The sequence below is a fragment of the Salmo salar genome, chromosome 06 (assembly GCF_965601325.2).
Source record: "Salmo salar chromosome 06, fSalSal1, whole genome shotgun sequence".
In the NCBI taxonomy this organism is placed as follows: domain Eukaryota; kingdom Metazoa; phylum Chordata; class Actinopteri; order Salmoniformes; family Salmonidae; genus Salmo; species Salmo salar.
Window position 1 is genome coordinate 53,097,393 of NC_138296.1, and position 12,897 is coordinate 53,110,289.

At 43.3% G+C, this 12,897-nt stretch overlaps 1 protein-coding gene across 2 annotated transcripts in view; it reads left to right on the forward strand.

The window, feature by feature from the left end:
• Nucleotides 1-4,309: 4,309 nt before the first annotated feature.
• dusp10 (dual specificity phosphatase 10) overlaps nucleotides 4,310-12,897 on the forward strand; it is a 28,193-nt gene continuing 19,605 nt past the window's right edge. Inside the window, exons 1-2 of one of the 2 annotated variants that reach the window (XM_014204673.3) lie at nucleotides 4,310-4,476; nucleotides 6,710-7,544. In XM_014204673.3, coding sequence (XP_014060148.1) covers nucleotides 6,758-7,544 — 787 coding nt within the window. In that variant the 5' untranslated portion in view covers nucleotides 4,310-4,476; nucleotides 6,710-6,757. Of the gene's footprint in view, nucleotides 4,477-6,709; nucleotides 7,569-12,897 lie in introns of both variants that reach the window. The other variant, XM_014204672.3, reaches the window with a different exon arrangement.

Below are 12,897 nucleotides of genomic sequence, written 5' to 3' on the forward strand. Positions count from 1 at the left end.
GCTTCGAGGCAAGCAACACTGAGGCATGCATGAGAGCATCAGCTGTTCCGGACAACTGTGTGAACACGCTCTCCGTAGCCGATGTGAGTAAGACCTTTAAACAGGTCAACATTCACAAGGCTGCGGGGCCAGGCGGATTACCAGGATGTGAGCTCCGGGCATGTGCTGACCAACTGGCAGGTGTCTTCACTGATATTTTCAACATGTCCCTGATTGAGTCTGTAATACCAACATGTTTCAGGCAGACCATCATAGTCCCTGTGCCCACGAACACGAAGGCAACCTGCCTAAATGACTACAGACCTGTAGCACTCACGTCCATAGCCATGCAGTGCTTTGAAAGGCTGGTAATGGCTCACATCAACACCATTATCCCAGAAATCCTAGACCCACTCCAATTTGCATACCGCCCCAACAGATCCACAGATGATGCAATCTCTATTGCACTCCACACTGCCCTTCCCCACCAGGACAAAAGGAACACCTACGTGAGAATGCTATTCATTGACTACAGCTCAGCGTTCAACACCGTAGTACCCTCAAAGCTCATCACTAAGCTTAGGATTCCCGGCTCTAAACACCTCCCTCTGTAACTGGATCCTGGACTGATCACCGACAACAACGAGACAGCCTATAGGGAGGAGGTCAGAGACCTGGCCGGGTGGTCTCAGAATAACAACCTATCCCTCAACGTAACCAAGACTAAGGAGATGATTGTGGACTACAGGAAAAGGAGGACCGAGCACGCCCCCATTCTCATCGACGGGGCTGTAGTAGAGCAGGTTGAGAGCTTCAAGTTCCTTGGTGTCCACATCACCAACAAACTAGAATGGTCCAAACACACCAGACAGTCGTGAAGAGGGCACGACAAAGCCTATTCCCCCCTCAGGAAACGAAAAAGATTTGGCATGGGTCCTCAGATCCTCAAAAGGTTCTACAGCTGCAACATCGAGAGTATCCTGACTGGTTGCATCACTGCCTGGTACGGCAACTGCTCGGCCTCCAACCGCAAGGCACTACAGAGGGTATTGCGTATGGCCCAGTACATCACTGGGGCTAAGCTGCCTGCCATTCAGGACCTCTACACCAGGCATGTCAGAGGAAGGCCCTAAAAATTGTCAAAGACCCCAGCCACCCCAGTCATAGACTGTTCTATCTACTACCGCATGGCAAGCGGTACTGGAGTGCCAAGTCTAGGACAAAAAGGCTTCTCAACAGTTTTTACCCCCATGCCATAAGACTCCTGAACAGGTAATCAAATGGCTACCCGGACTATTTGCTTTGTGTGCCCCTACCCAACCCCTCTTTTACGCTGCAGCTACTCTCTGGTTATCATATATGCATAGTCACTTTAACTATACATTCATGTACATACTACCTCAATCAGCCCGACTAACCGGTGCCTGTATATAGCCTCGCTACTGTTATAGCCTCGCTACTGTATATAGCCTCGCTACTGTTATATTTCACTGACTTTTTACTGTTGTTTTTATTTCTTTACTTACCTATTGTTCACCAAATACCTTTTTTTTTATTGCACTGTTGGTTAGAGCCTGTAATTAAGCAGTTCACTGTAAGTTCTACACCTGTTATATTCGGCGCACGTGACAAATAGACTTTGATTTGATGTAAATAATCAAGTCAATAAACATTGGGTAGTTTGATAGATAGCAGATAGTTAATATACTGCCTGGCAAGTTCGATGTATTTGAATTGGAATTGACATGTTTCATCTAATCAAACCGTGTCTGTACCAAATAACGTTAAATAACTAGCTAACATACCGGTACATACTATAATGCTATGCGGTTCGTAAGGATAGCGTAGCTAACAAATTGTCAGCCAACATAACATGTAACGTAACTTATTTGAAAAGGCATTACTTTATTACTTTTTTCATCATTTTCTTAACATATGTCATAATTAGTTAAAGCAATGAATCTGTATCCGCTTTGTCGGACTTCGGCTGCATATATTCCACCATTTTCTTCAAATCTGAAAAGTTATGAAGCCACGCCCATTTTCTGAAGAATTGCATGATGGAACTTTTGGAATACTAACTATATCCATACAATGACTAACGAGCATACTATATACTCAATTCACGTCACAAATAGTATGGTTAGTGCGGTTAGTATGAGTGTTTGAACACAATTAGTGCCTAAATCGTCTCAAGGCATAATTTTTTTGTTGTTGCCTGTCTCCTCCTCTTAATCTACACTGATTGAAGTGGATTTAACAAGTGAAATCAATAAGGGATCTTAGCATTCACCTGCTCAATCTAGGTCATGGAAAAAGCCTAATGTTCATAATGTTTTGTACACTCAGTGCATATCCGCTTCATATTCGCTTCATAATCGTCGCCAAACCCACTGGCTCCAGGTCATCTACAAGACCCTGCTAGGTAAAGGTCCCGTGTGGCTCAGTTGGTAGAGCATGGTGTTTGCAACGCTAGTGTTGTGGGTTCGATTCCCATGGGGGACCAGTACGGAAAAAAATGTATGAAATGTATGCACTGTAAGTTGCTCTGGATAAGAGCATCTGCTAAAATGTAAAATGTATGTAAATGTAAAGTCCCCCCTTATCTCTGCTCACTGGTCACCATAGCAGCACCCACCTGTAGCACGCGCTCCAGCAGGTATATCTCTCTGGTCACCTCCAAAGCCAATTCCTCCTTTGGCCGTCTCTCTTTCCAGTTCTCTCCTGCCAATGACTGGAACGAACTACAAAAATCTCTGAAACTGGAAACACTTATCTCCCTCACTAGCTTTAAGCACCAGCTGTCAGAGCAGCTCACAGATCACTGCACCTGTACATAGCCCATCTATAATTTAGCCCAAACAACTACCTCTTCCCCTACTGTATTTATTTATTTTATTTTTGCTCCTTTGCACCCCATTATCTCTATTTCTACTTTGCACTTTCTTCTACTACAAATCTACCATTCCAGTGTTTTACTTGCTATATTGTGTTTACTTTGCCACCATGGACTTTTTTGCCTTTACCTCCCTTATCTCACCTCATTTGCTCACATCGTACATAGACGTATTTTTCTACTGTATTATTGACTGTATATTTGTTTTACTCCATGTGTAACTCTGTGTTGTTGTATGTTGTCGAACTGCTTTGCTTTATCTTGGCCAGGTCGCAATTGTAAATGAGAACTTGTTCTCAACTTGCCTACCTGGTTAAATAAAGGTGAAATAAAAAAAATAAAAAATCCAAGAAGAACGTATACAGGCTATAATGAACAAGTATATGTCCATATAACCTAGATGTGCAAGCCACACATCACAGTATCTTGAGTAGGGTATTGGTTCAGGGTCTTATAAACAGAGACATGAGCCCTTTCATATCTACATTAGGGGGAATATGAACCTTTAAATGCCTGTATAATATACATGCCTTAGCCATAGCCCTACATTAAAATATATTGAGTAGAGTATTGGTTCAGGGTCTTATATGCAGAGACATGAGCCTTGTTATACAGTATCTACTGGGGAGAACCTAGGTATGGCTATTCTGGAGCAGGACATCACATGACTATAATTATCTATGATACACCCCTAAATGAGCAAATTGTCAAGATCATTTCCAATGAACATGTAGCATAGACAGGCTAATTGAAGGCACCTGTGGCCATAACCTCATATAATAGGCTATTGTAGATTATGCATTACCATTGTAATATCATAGCCTAGCTGCATAATATGAATCACTATAAACCAGTTTCCCCTTGAAAAAAACGAGAATTATTAAACTATTAAATTGCATGCAACTACTACAGTGGTAATGACTGTATTTCCTGCATAAATAGGCGGAGAAGAACGCATTAAAGACGAAACAGGATGAACGAATTTCTAATCTGAGAATGTTATCATCAATCTACACTTGCTTCACTCTTCCTCGTAGCGCACTTTAGATTGGTTGCCAGTGACATCACCCTACTCTCATACATGGGACTCTGAGAATTGTTCATTTGACTATTTAAGGAGAAACTCAATTACTAACTCCTCGCGTCCTGTCTCTGCTCTCCTCGCCTTCTCAAAATCCATTGGATGAGAAAGCCAAATGTCCCTCCCCTTTGACTTTCTCATCCAATGTGTTTTGAGAAGGAGGCGAGGAGACAAGAGAGAGTACACGAGGTGGTACAATTGAGATTTACCCCTACCTAGCCGATTTTTAAGACCCGCTGCGGAACACGCCCTACTGGGTTGGTTCTCGCTGCGCTCTCACTGTACAAAACGACTAATTTAATATTAATGAAGTCGTTTATTGGCTCATACCCGTGCCAATCCTAAAGTGCCACTTCTCTAGGTTGGCTGAACCCCTTGTATATTATTACTGGGGAACAGGCTAAAAGTAAAAATGTTGCGGATCCACGGCACTGGGAAAGGCTGAATGGAATCAACATTGAGCACAAATAAAATTCGTCAACATTCAACCGGAGCACCCAAAATATTGTCTTACAAAAATGTAAGTACACTTTTAAAATTCCTTTATTAGGCGACCCTTCACAGTGTATGTGGCTTACAAGTTGTATAGAAATTACGCTGACGTTATCAACATGAACAGACCATACTCAGCAATTTCAACTCATAACAGTGCTAACGTTAAATATGAACGATTTCAGATATTGGGAATTTCACATGAAACTATAGGCTATTCGATATCCTATATCCTTTAGATCGTTGCATGAACTAATTTCCTTCATGTCAACCTCTGTCAGATGATAAACTGTTGGCTTTTCACTATCACTTTTAACAAATATCTGTTACTGGCTACAATGTTGCCAAAATGATCCAGACTAGACTATCACTACAAATGATACAATGTTTCACTATATGAGATAAATATGTGCTGTCCAACCGCGGCGTCTTTGAATTGGAATTGACATGTTTCATCTAATCAAACCGTGTCTGTACCGCCGAAGCCCTCCATACTTTTATTCTCAGCACGTCCTCATGCTGGTCTCTTCAATGAATGTACACCCTGTGATTTATTCTTACATTACCAGCCAGTTGAAACAGCTGGACACTAAATGCACGGGCCGGACGACGCGACCATGGGAGTCTTTTGATATGAGGACCAGGCTTATTACATCGTTATTATTACAACGTTTGATGAAATTTAAGCAGCCTCTCGCGCACCCCATGACTGTCCCAGATGTGATTTGGAGGGAGAGACCAAACTGCGGCGTAGCTCTACTACACGTTGAAGCAGTATTCCAGTATTTTTGTCACCTGAAATGCATAGCCTTATTGCACTGCAATGTGAAATTGACAGTAGCCTAGCTGCGTAGTCCAGCCATTTGCTCTGTGAATTTCAAACCCCGTATGACCTGCACATATTTGTGACGATTATATTATTTGCTCATAGGCTACATATTCATTGGAAACTCCACATATATCACATAGTCTATGGTTTATATCCACCTTCACTAAATGGTCAGTAGGCGCTCTGTTTTACCTGCATAGTCCCATGACTGTGGCAGTTGTCTTGCAGACGTTTACTTAGCAGATATTTGGTGACTGTAGCTGTTTAGTTTCTCATTCACTGTCCCCAGAGTCAGTGGCATTGGTCATCAACAAACCTCCATGCTATTCGATAGATGCTGCGGTTATTATTGATTCTACCCACGTAGCCTATAGCAGAAGTCTTCTCTGGTTTAACTGGGCCGAACGGACCCGAGGACAATCAGACCCGGAGCCGAATGGATCCAATCTGTTGTGTATTGATATTCTAGTTTTGTCCCTTTAGGGCACCTGTAACCCCCTCTTGCTTACCTACGTTGAAATGCTTGGAATGTTCTTCCTGTGAAACACATTAAACAATGCCCACGTTAATTTGGTTAGAGCGTTGGACTAGTAACGGAAAGGTTGCAAGTTCGAATCCCGAGCTGACAAGGTACAAATCTGTTGTTCTGCCCTGATCAAGGCAGTTAACCCACTGTTCCTAGGCCGTCATTGAAAATAAGAATTTGTTCTTAACTGACTTGCCTAGTTAAATAAAGGTAAAATAAAAAATAAATCTACTCCCGTCTCATGTCCTGTCCTTATATTAGTTGTATAAGTAACACAGTGTGCTATACAACACAATAATTGTAAGGAAAGGGGGACCCGGACTTGAACAATCAGATCCGAACCCAAATGGGCCCGACTACAACTATATCAGACCCAATTGGACCTTAATAAAAAAAAAAAGATTATCAGCCACGTTGCTCTTCTCGTTAATGAATTGGTCTTCATATGTTGGCTAGGCCTTCTAAAGTGAACAGATTCACCTTATTACTGTAAAATAAATATGCTATAGGCTATGCAGAGCCGTGGTCAGGTCCATTCGGGTCCACTTGGGTCTATCAATTGCAGTTACATAGACCCGAGACCGATGACAATCAAACAGGACCCGACCTGAACCTGAGGGAAAAGTTAGAATTTTGGATCCGGGCCTGCTTGAGTCCCGGTTCGGGCTCGGGTATTCAGGTTAAGGTGGACCCATGAAGACCTCTAGTCTATAATGGAATCCTAATCTAAGCCCATATTCATAAAGCATCTTGGAGTGCTGGTCTAGCTTCAAGCTCCGTGTCAATGATCTTATTGATTATTATCTAAAAGGCAAAACATATCCTAAATCAGCAGTCCTACTCTGAAATGCTTTATGCACGCAAGCCCTGACATTTTGTTTCTTCTGTCAATCTTTCCCCATGTAGACTGGCTTCATGTAGTTCTCCGTAGACGTCCCGACCCTCAGCCTCCCCATGCCTCCATCTCCCCTCGACGACAGAATTGTGGTGGCGCTGCCAAGGCCGATCCGACCTCAGGAACTCCGACTGTGCCTGGACACCAGCTACCTGGACACCACCGTCACCAGCCACGGCAGCAAGACAACGGTCATCAGCACCACGGTGGTGAAGATCCGGGCGACCAACCTCACGTATATGCCCTCATCCAACGGCTCCACGCGCTCCCTGTCGTGTGGATGCAGCAGTGCCAGCTGCTGCTCGGTCACCACCTACGAGAAGGACAACCAGCGCCACCAGCAGAGCCACCAGAGCCAGGTGAGCGCCAGCAGCCCCAACCTCAGCTATGCTGGACCCGCCTCTTCCTCCAACCCCATGGGCATGGTCCACCATGAGGCATTTAGCGACCTCAGTCTCACCTCAGGCCCACCCAAGGCTCTAGGGTCCACCATCCGGGTCATCCACCCCAATGAGCTGGCCAAGCGGATGGCCAGATGCCCCATGGGCCACCTGGTCGGGCCGGTCCCGGTCATCATTGATTGCCGACCCTTCATGGAGTACAACAAGAGCCACATCCAGGGCGCGGTACACATCAACTGTTCGGACAAGATCAGCCGGCGGCGGCTGCAGCAGGGCAAGATCACAGTGCTGGACCTCCTGTCGTGCCGCGAGTCTTCCGGCAAGGACTCCTTCAAAAGCATTTTCTCCAAAGAGATCGTGGTGTACGACGAAAACACCATGGATCCCCAGAGGGTGACCTCCTCGCAGCCCCTCCATGTGGTCCTGGATTCGCTGAGGAGGGAGGGTAAGGACCCCATTGTTCTCAAAGGTAGGACGAAGTTCTGGGCTTATATTCACAAAGTGTCTCAGATAAGGTAGTGTAGGAGTGCGGATCTAGCATCAGTTTTGCCTTTCAGATCATAATCTTGAGGTTCTCCGGAGGTTGTGTCGACGCTTCAGTGAGTCAATGTAGAAACACCAGGGATGTTAACTGGAATTGTTGAAAGACGAGGATGAGGTCTTTCATATAAAAATCCTACCGGACTGTTTTAATTAGAGACAATTTTTTAAGAGCTCTGGTTTGTCTCTGAGAGGATGAGAGAGATTGGTTTACGTAGCAGTAATTTGGTCCGTCCGAGTCCTTTTCCAGAGTATTTATGCTTCTGTTGTGAAGGAGATAGAGGTTTAGATGACAATAGGCAATGAAGTTGGAGGTGCAATGGTGATATTTGCTATTGAATGTATGTCCCTGATGAATAGGCTTATGTTAGGTGTAAAGTAGATGTAAGGACTTTGTCTTGCCTCCATTGTGTATAAGACTCTTTCACTGTAACTCACACTGTAATTTAATTTCTACTACCCATATAAAATTACAGTATGAAGGCCTAAACTGACACTTCTGCTTCATCTCCACGCACGCAGGCACACGCACACTCTCTCTCACACACACACACACACACACACACACACACACACACACACACACACACACACACACACACACACACACACACACACACACACACACACACACACACACACACACAGAGAGAGAGATCTTAATTTGGCAGGCAGCTCTAGTCCTGCCAGGGTATGTAACATGCTTTGGCTGTTGTGCAGAGACTAGGAGGCAGCTGTTCGTAAATACTGAGCCCTGTTGAGGCAGCAGCCTCTGGGTTAGTGCCATATTTTATATCTTCGGTTCGTGTGTGTCTGTGTGTGAGTGTTTGTGTGTGTGCAGAGCTGGAGCAGCAGCAGGCTGTGTTCTGGGTTGGGGGCTGGGACATGTGTCTGCCGTCTGCTTCGCAGACGCCGTCTTGCAGGGAGATCATACTGTAGCACCTTGATGCCATCCCATCCTCCTACGGCTCTACTGTCCTCTCTACCCTCCTCTCCTCTCGACCTGGTGGCTTCCTCCATTCCTTCCCCCTTTCTTCCTCCTTCGCCCTCCCTCTGCGTCCGTCTCTGTCTGCGGCGGTGGGGAACAGGGAGCGGGCTACAGCAGAGCAGAATGTCTTGGTCTTTTTTCGGATTTAATTCCCCTGAAATGCAGACATCTGCTGCTGCAGGAATCCAACGACTCAGCTTCAGCCCTGAGCTCCATCGACCCTGTATCTCCTGATATGCATGACTCTGTCTCGGCTGGTCTCAACTAGAGGTCGACCGATTATGATTTTTCAACACCGATACTGATTATTGGAGGACCAAAAAAAGCTGATACCGATTAATCGGACAATTGTTTTATTTATTTGTAATAATGACAATTACAACAATACTGAATGTACACTTATTTTAACTTAATATAATACATAAATACTATCAATTTAGCCTCAAATAAATAATGAAACATGTTCAATTTTGTTTAAATAATGCAAAAACAAAGTGTTGGAGAAGAAAGTAAAAGTGCAATATGTGCCATGTAAAAAAGCTAACGTTTTAGTTCCTTGCTCAGAACATGAGAAGATATGAAAGCTGGTGGTTCCTTTTAACATGAGTCTTCATTATTCCCAGGTAAGAAGTTTTAGGTTGTAGTTATTATAGGAATTATAGGACTATTTCTCTCTATACGATTTGTATTTCATATACCTTTGACTATTAGATGTTCTTATAGGCACTTTAGTATTGCCAGTGTAACGGTATAGCTTCCGTCCCTCTCCTCGCTCCTACCTGGGCTCGAACCAGGAACACATCGACAACAGCCACCCTTGAAGCAGCGTTACCCATGCAGAGCAAGGGGAACAACTACTCCAAGTCTAAGAGCGAGTGACGTTTGAAACGCTATTAGCGTGCACCCCGCTAACTAGCTAGCCATTTCACATCGGTTACACCAGCCTAATCTCGGGAGTTGATAGGCTTGAAGTTATAAACAGTGCAATGCTTGAAGCATTGCTAAGAGCTGCTGGCAAAACGCACGAAAGTGCTGTTTGAATGAATGCTTACGAGCCTGCTGGTGCCTACCATTGCTCAGTCAGACTGCTCTATCAAATGATAGACTTAATTATAACATCATAACACACAGAAATACAAGCCTTAGGTCATTAAAATGGTCGAATCCAGAAACTATCATCTCGAAAACAAAACGTTTATTCTTTCAGTAAAATACGGAGCCGTTCCGTATTTTATCTAACGGGTGGCATCCATAAGTCTAAATATTCCTGTTATATTGCACAACATTCAATGTTATATCATAATTATGTAAAATTCTGTCAAATTAGTTTGCAACGAGCCAGGCGGCAAAACTGTTGCATATACCCTGACTCTGCGTGCAATGAACGCAAGAGAACTGACACAATTTCACCTGGTTAATATTGCCTGCTAACCTGGATTTCTTTTAGCTAAATATGCAGGTTTAAAAATATATAGTTCTGTGTATTGATTTTAACCTCTTACATCTAGACGTTCCGCTAGCGGAACACCTGCTCCAATATCCAATGATGGGCGTGGCGCGAAATACAAACTCCTCTAAAATACAAAAACTTCAATTTTTCAAACATATGACTATTTCACAGCATTTTAAAGATAAGACTCTCCTTTATCTAACCACACTGTCCGATTTCAAAAAGGCTTTACAACGAAAGCAAAACATTAGATTATGTCAGCAGAGTACCAAGCCAGAAATAATCAGACACCCATTTTTCAAGCCAGCATATAATGTCACAAAAACCCAGAAGACAGCTAAATGCAGCACTAACCTTTTATGATCTTCATCAGATGACAACCCTAGGACATTATGTTATACAATACATGCATGTTTTGTTCAATCAAGTTCATATTTACATCAAAAAACAGCTTTTTACATTAGCATGTGACGTTCAGAACTAGCATACCCCCCGCAAACTTCCGGGGAATTCGCTAACATTTTACTAAATTACTCATGATAAACGTTCACAAAAAGCATAACAATTATTTTAAGAATTATAGATACAGACCTCCTCTATGCACTCGATATGTCCGATTTTAAAATAGCTTTTTGGTGAAAGCACATTTTGCAATATTCTAAGTACATAGCCCAGGCATCACAGGCTAGCTATTTAGACACCCGGCAAGTTTAGCACTCACCAATATCAGCTTTACTATTATAAAAGTTTCATTACCTTTTGTTGTCTTCGTCAGAATGCACTCCCAGGACTGCTACTTCAATAACAAATGTTGGTTTGGTCCAAAATAATCCATCGTTATATCCGAATAGCGGCGTTTTGTTCGTGCGTTCCAGACACTATCCGAAATGGTAAAGAAGGGTCGTGCGCATGGCGCAATTCGTGACAAAAAAAATCTAAATATTCCATTACCGTACTTCGAAGCATGTCAACCGCTGTTTAAAATCAATTTTTACGCCATTTTTCTCGTAGAAAAGCGATAATATTCCGACAGGGAATCTCCTTTTCGGCAAACAGAGGAAAAAATCACAAAGGCGGGGGCGGTCGGGTCACACGCCTAAGCCCAGAGTCCCTTGATCGGCCACTTGAGAAAGGCGATAATGTGTTTCAGCCTGGGGCTGGGATGACGACATTCTGTTTTTTCCCGGGCTCTGAGCGCCTATGGACGACGTAGGAAGTGTCACGTTAGAGCAGAGATCCTTAGTAAAAGATAGAGATGGAAAAGAAGTTCAAGAAATGGTCAGACAGGCCACTTCCTGTAAAGGAATCTCTCAGGTTTTGACCTGCCATTTGAGTTCTGTTATACTCACAGACACCATTCAAACAGTTTTAGAAACTTTAGGGTGTTTTCTATCCATATGTAATAAGTATATGCATATTCTAGTTACTGGGTAGGAGTGGTAACCAGATTAAATCGGGTATGTTTTTTATCCAGCCGTGAAAATACTGCCCCCTAGCCATAACAGGTTAAGAAAGGAATTGATGTTTATGGTTAAGTACAGTCGTGCAACGATTGTGCATTTTTCACAAATGCGCTTTTGTTAAATCATCCCCCGTTTGGCGAAGTTGGCTGTCTTTGTTAGGAAGAAATAGTCTTCACACAGTTCACAACGAGCCAGGCGGCCCAAACTGCTGCATATACCCTGACTCTGTTGCAAGAGAAGTGACACAATTTTCCTAGTTAAAAGAAATTCACGTTAGCAGGCAATATTAACTAAATATGCAGGTAAAAATATATATACTTGTGTATTGATTTTAAGAAAGGCATTGATGTTTATGGTTAGGTACACGTTGGAGCAACGACAGTCCTTTTTCGCGAATGCGCACCGCATCGATTATATGCAACGCAGGACACGCTAGATAAACTAGTAATATCATCAACCATGTGTAGTTAACTAGTGATTATGATTGATTGATTGATTGTTTTTTATAAGATAAGTTTAATGCTAGCTAGCAACTTACCTTGGATTCTTACTGCATTCGCGTAACAGGCAGGCTCCTCGTGGAGTGCAATGTAAGGCAGGTGGTTAGAGCGTTGGACTAGTTAACCGTAAGGTTGCAAGATTGAATCCCCGAGCTGACAAGGTACAAATCTGTCTTTCTGCCCCTGAACAAGGCAGTTAACCCACCGTTCCTAGGCCATCATTGAAAATAAGAATGTGTTCTTAACTGACTTGCCTAGTTAAATAAAAATAAAAAAATAATAAAATAAATAAATCTGCCAAATCGGTGCCCAAAAATACCGATGTCCGATTGTTATGAAAACTTGCAATCGGCCCTAATTAATCGGTCATTCTGATTAATCGGTCGACCTCTAATTTCATCTACACCCGTTGCTGACAGATGTATAAAATTGAGCACACAGCCATGCGATCTCCATGGACAAACATTGGCAGTAGAATGGCCCGTTCTGTAGAGCTCAGTGACTTTCAACGTGGCACCGTCATAGGATGCCACATTTCCAACAAGTCAGTTCTTAAAATGTCTGACCTGATAGAGCTGTCCGGGTCAACTGTAAGTGTTATTGTGAAGTGGAAACGTCTAGGAGCAACAACGACTCTGGAAGCAACGTCAGCACTCTGGAAGCAACGTCAGCACAAGAACTGTTCGTCTGGAGCTTCATGAAATGGGTTTCCATGGCCGAGCAACTCCACATAAGCCTAAGATCATCATGCGCAATGCCCAGCTGGAGTGGTGTAAAGCTCACTGCCATTGGACTCTGGAGCAGTGGAAACGTGTTCTCTGGAGTGATGAATCACGCTTGACCATCTGGCAGTCTGA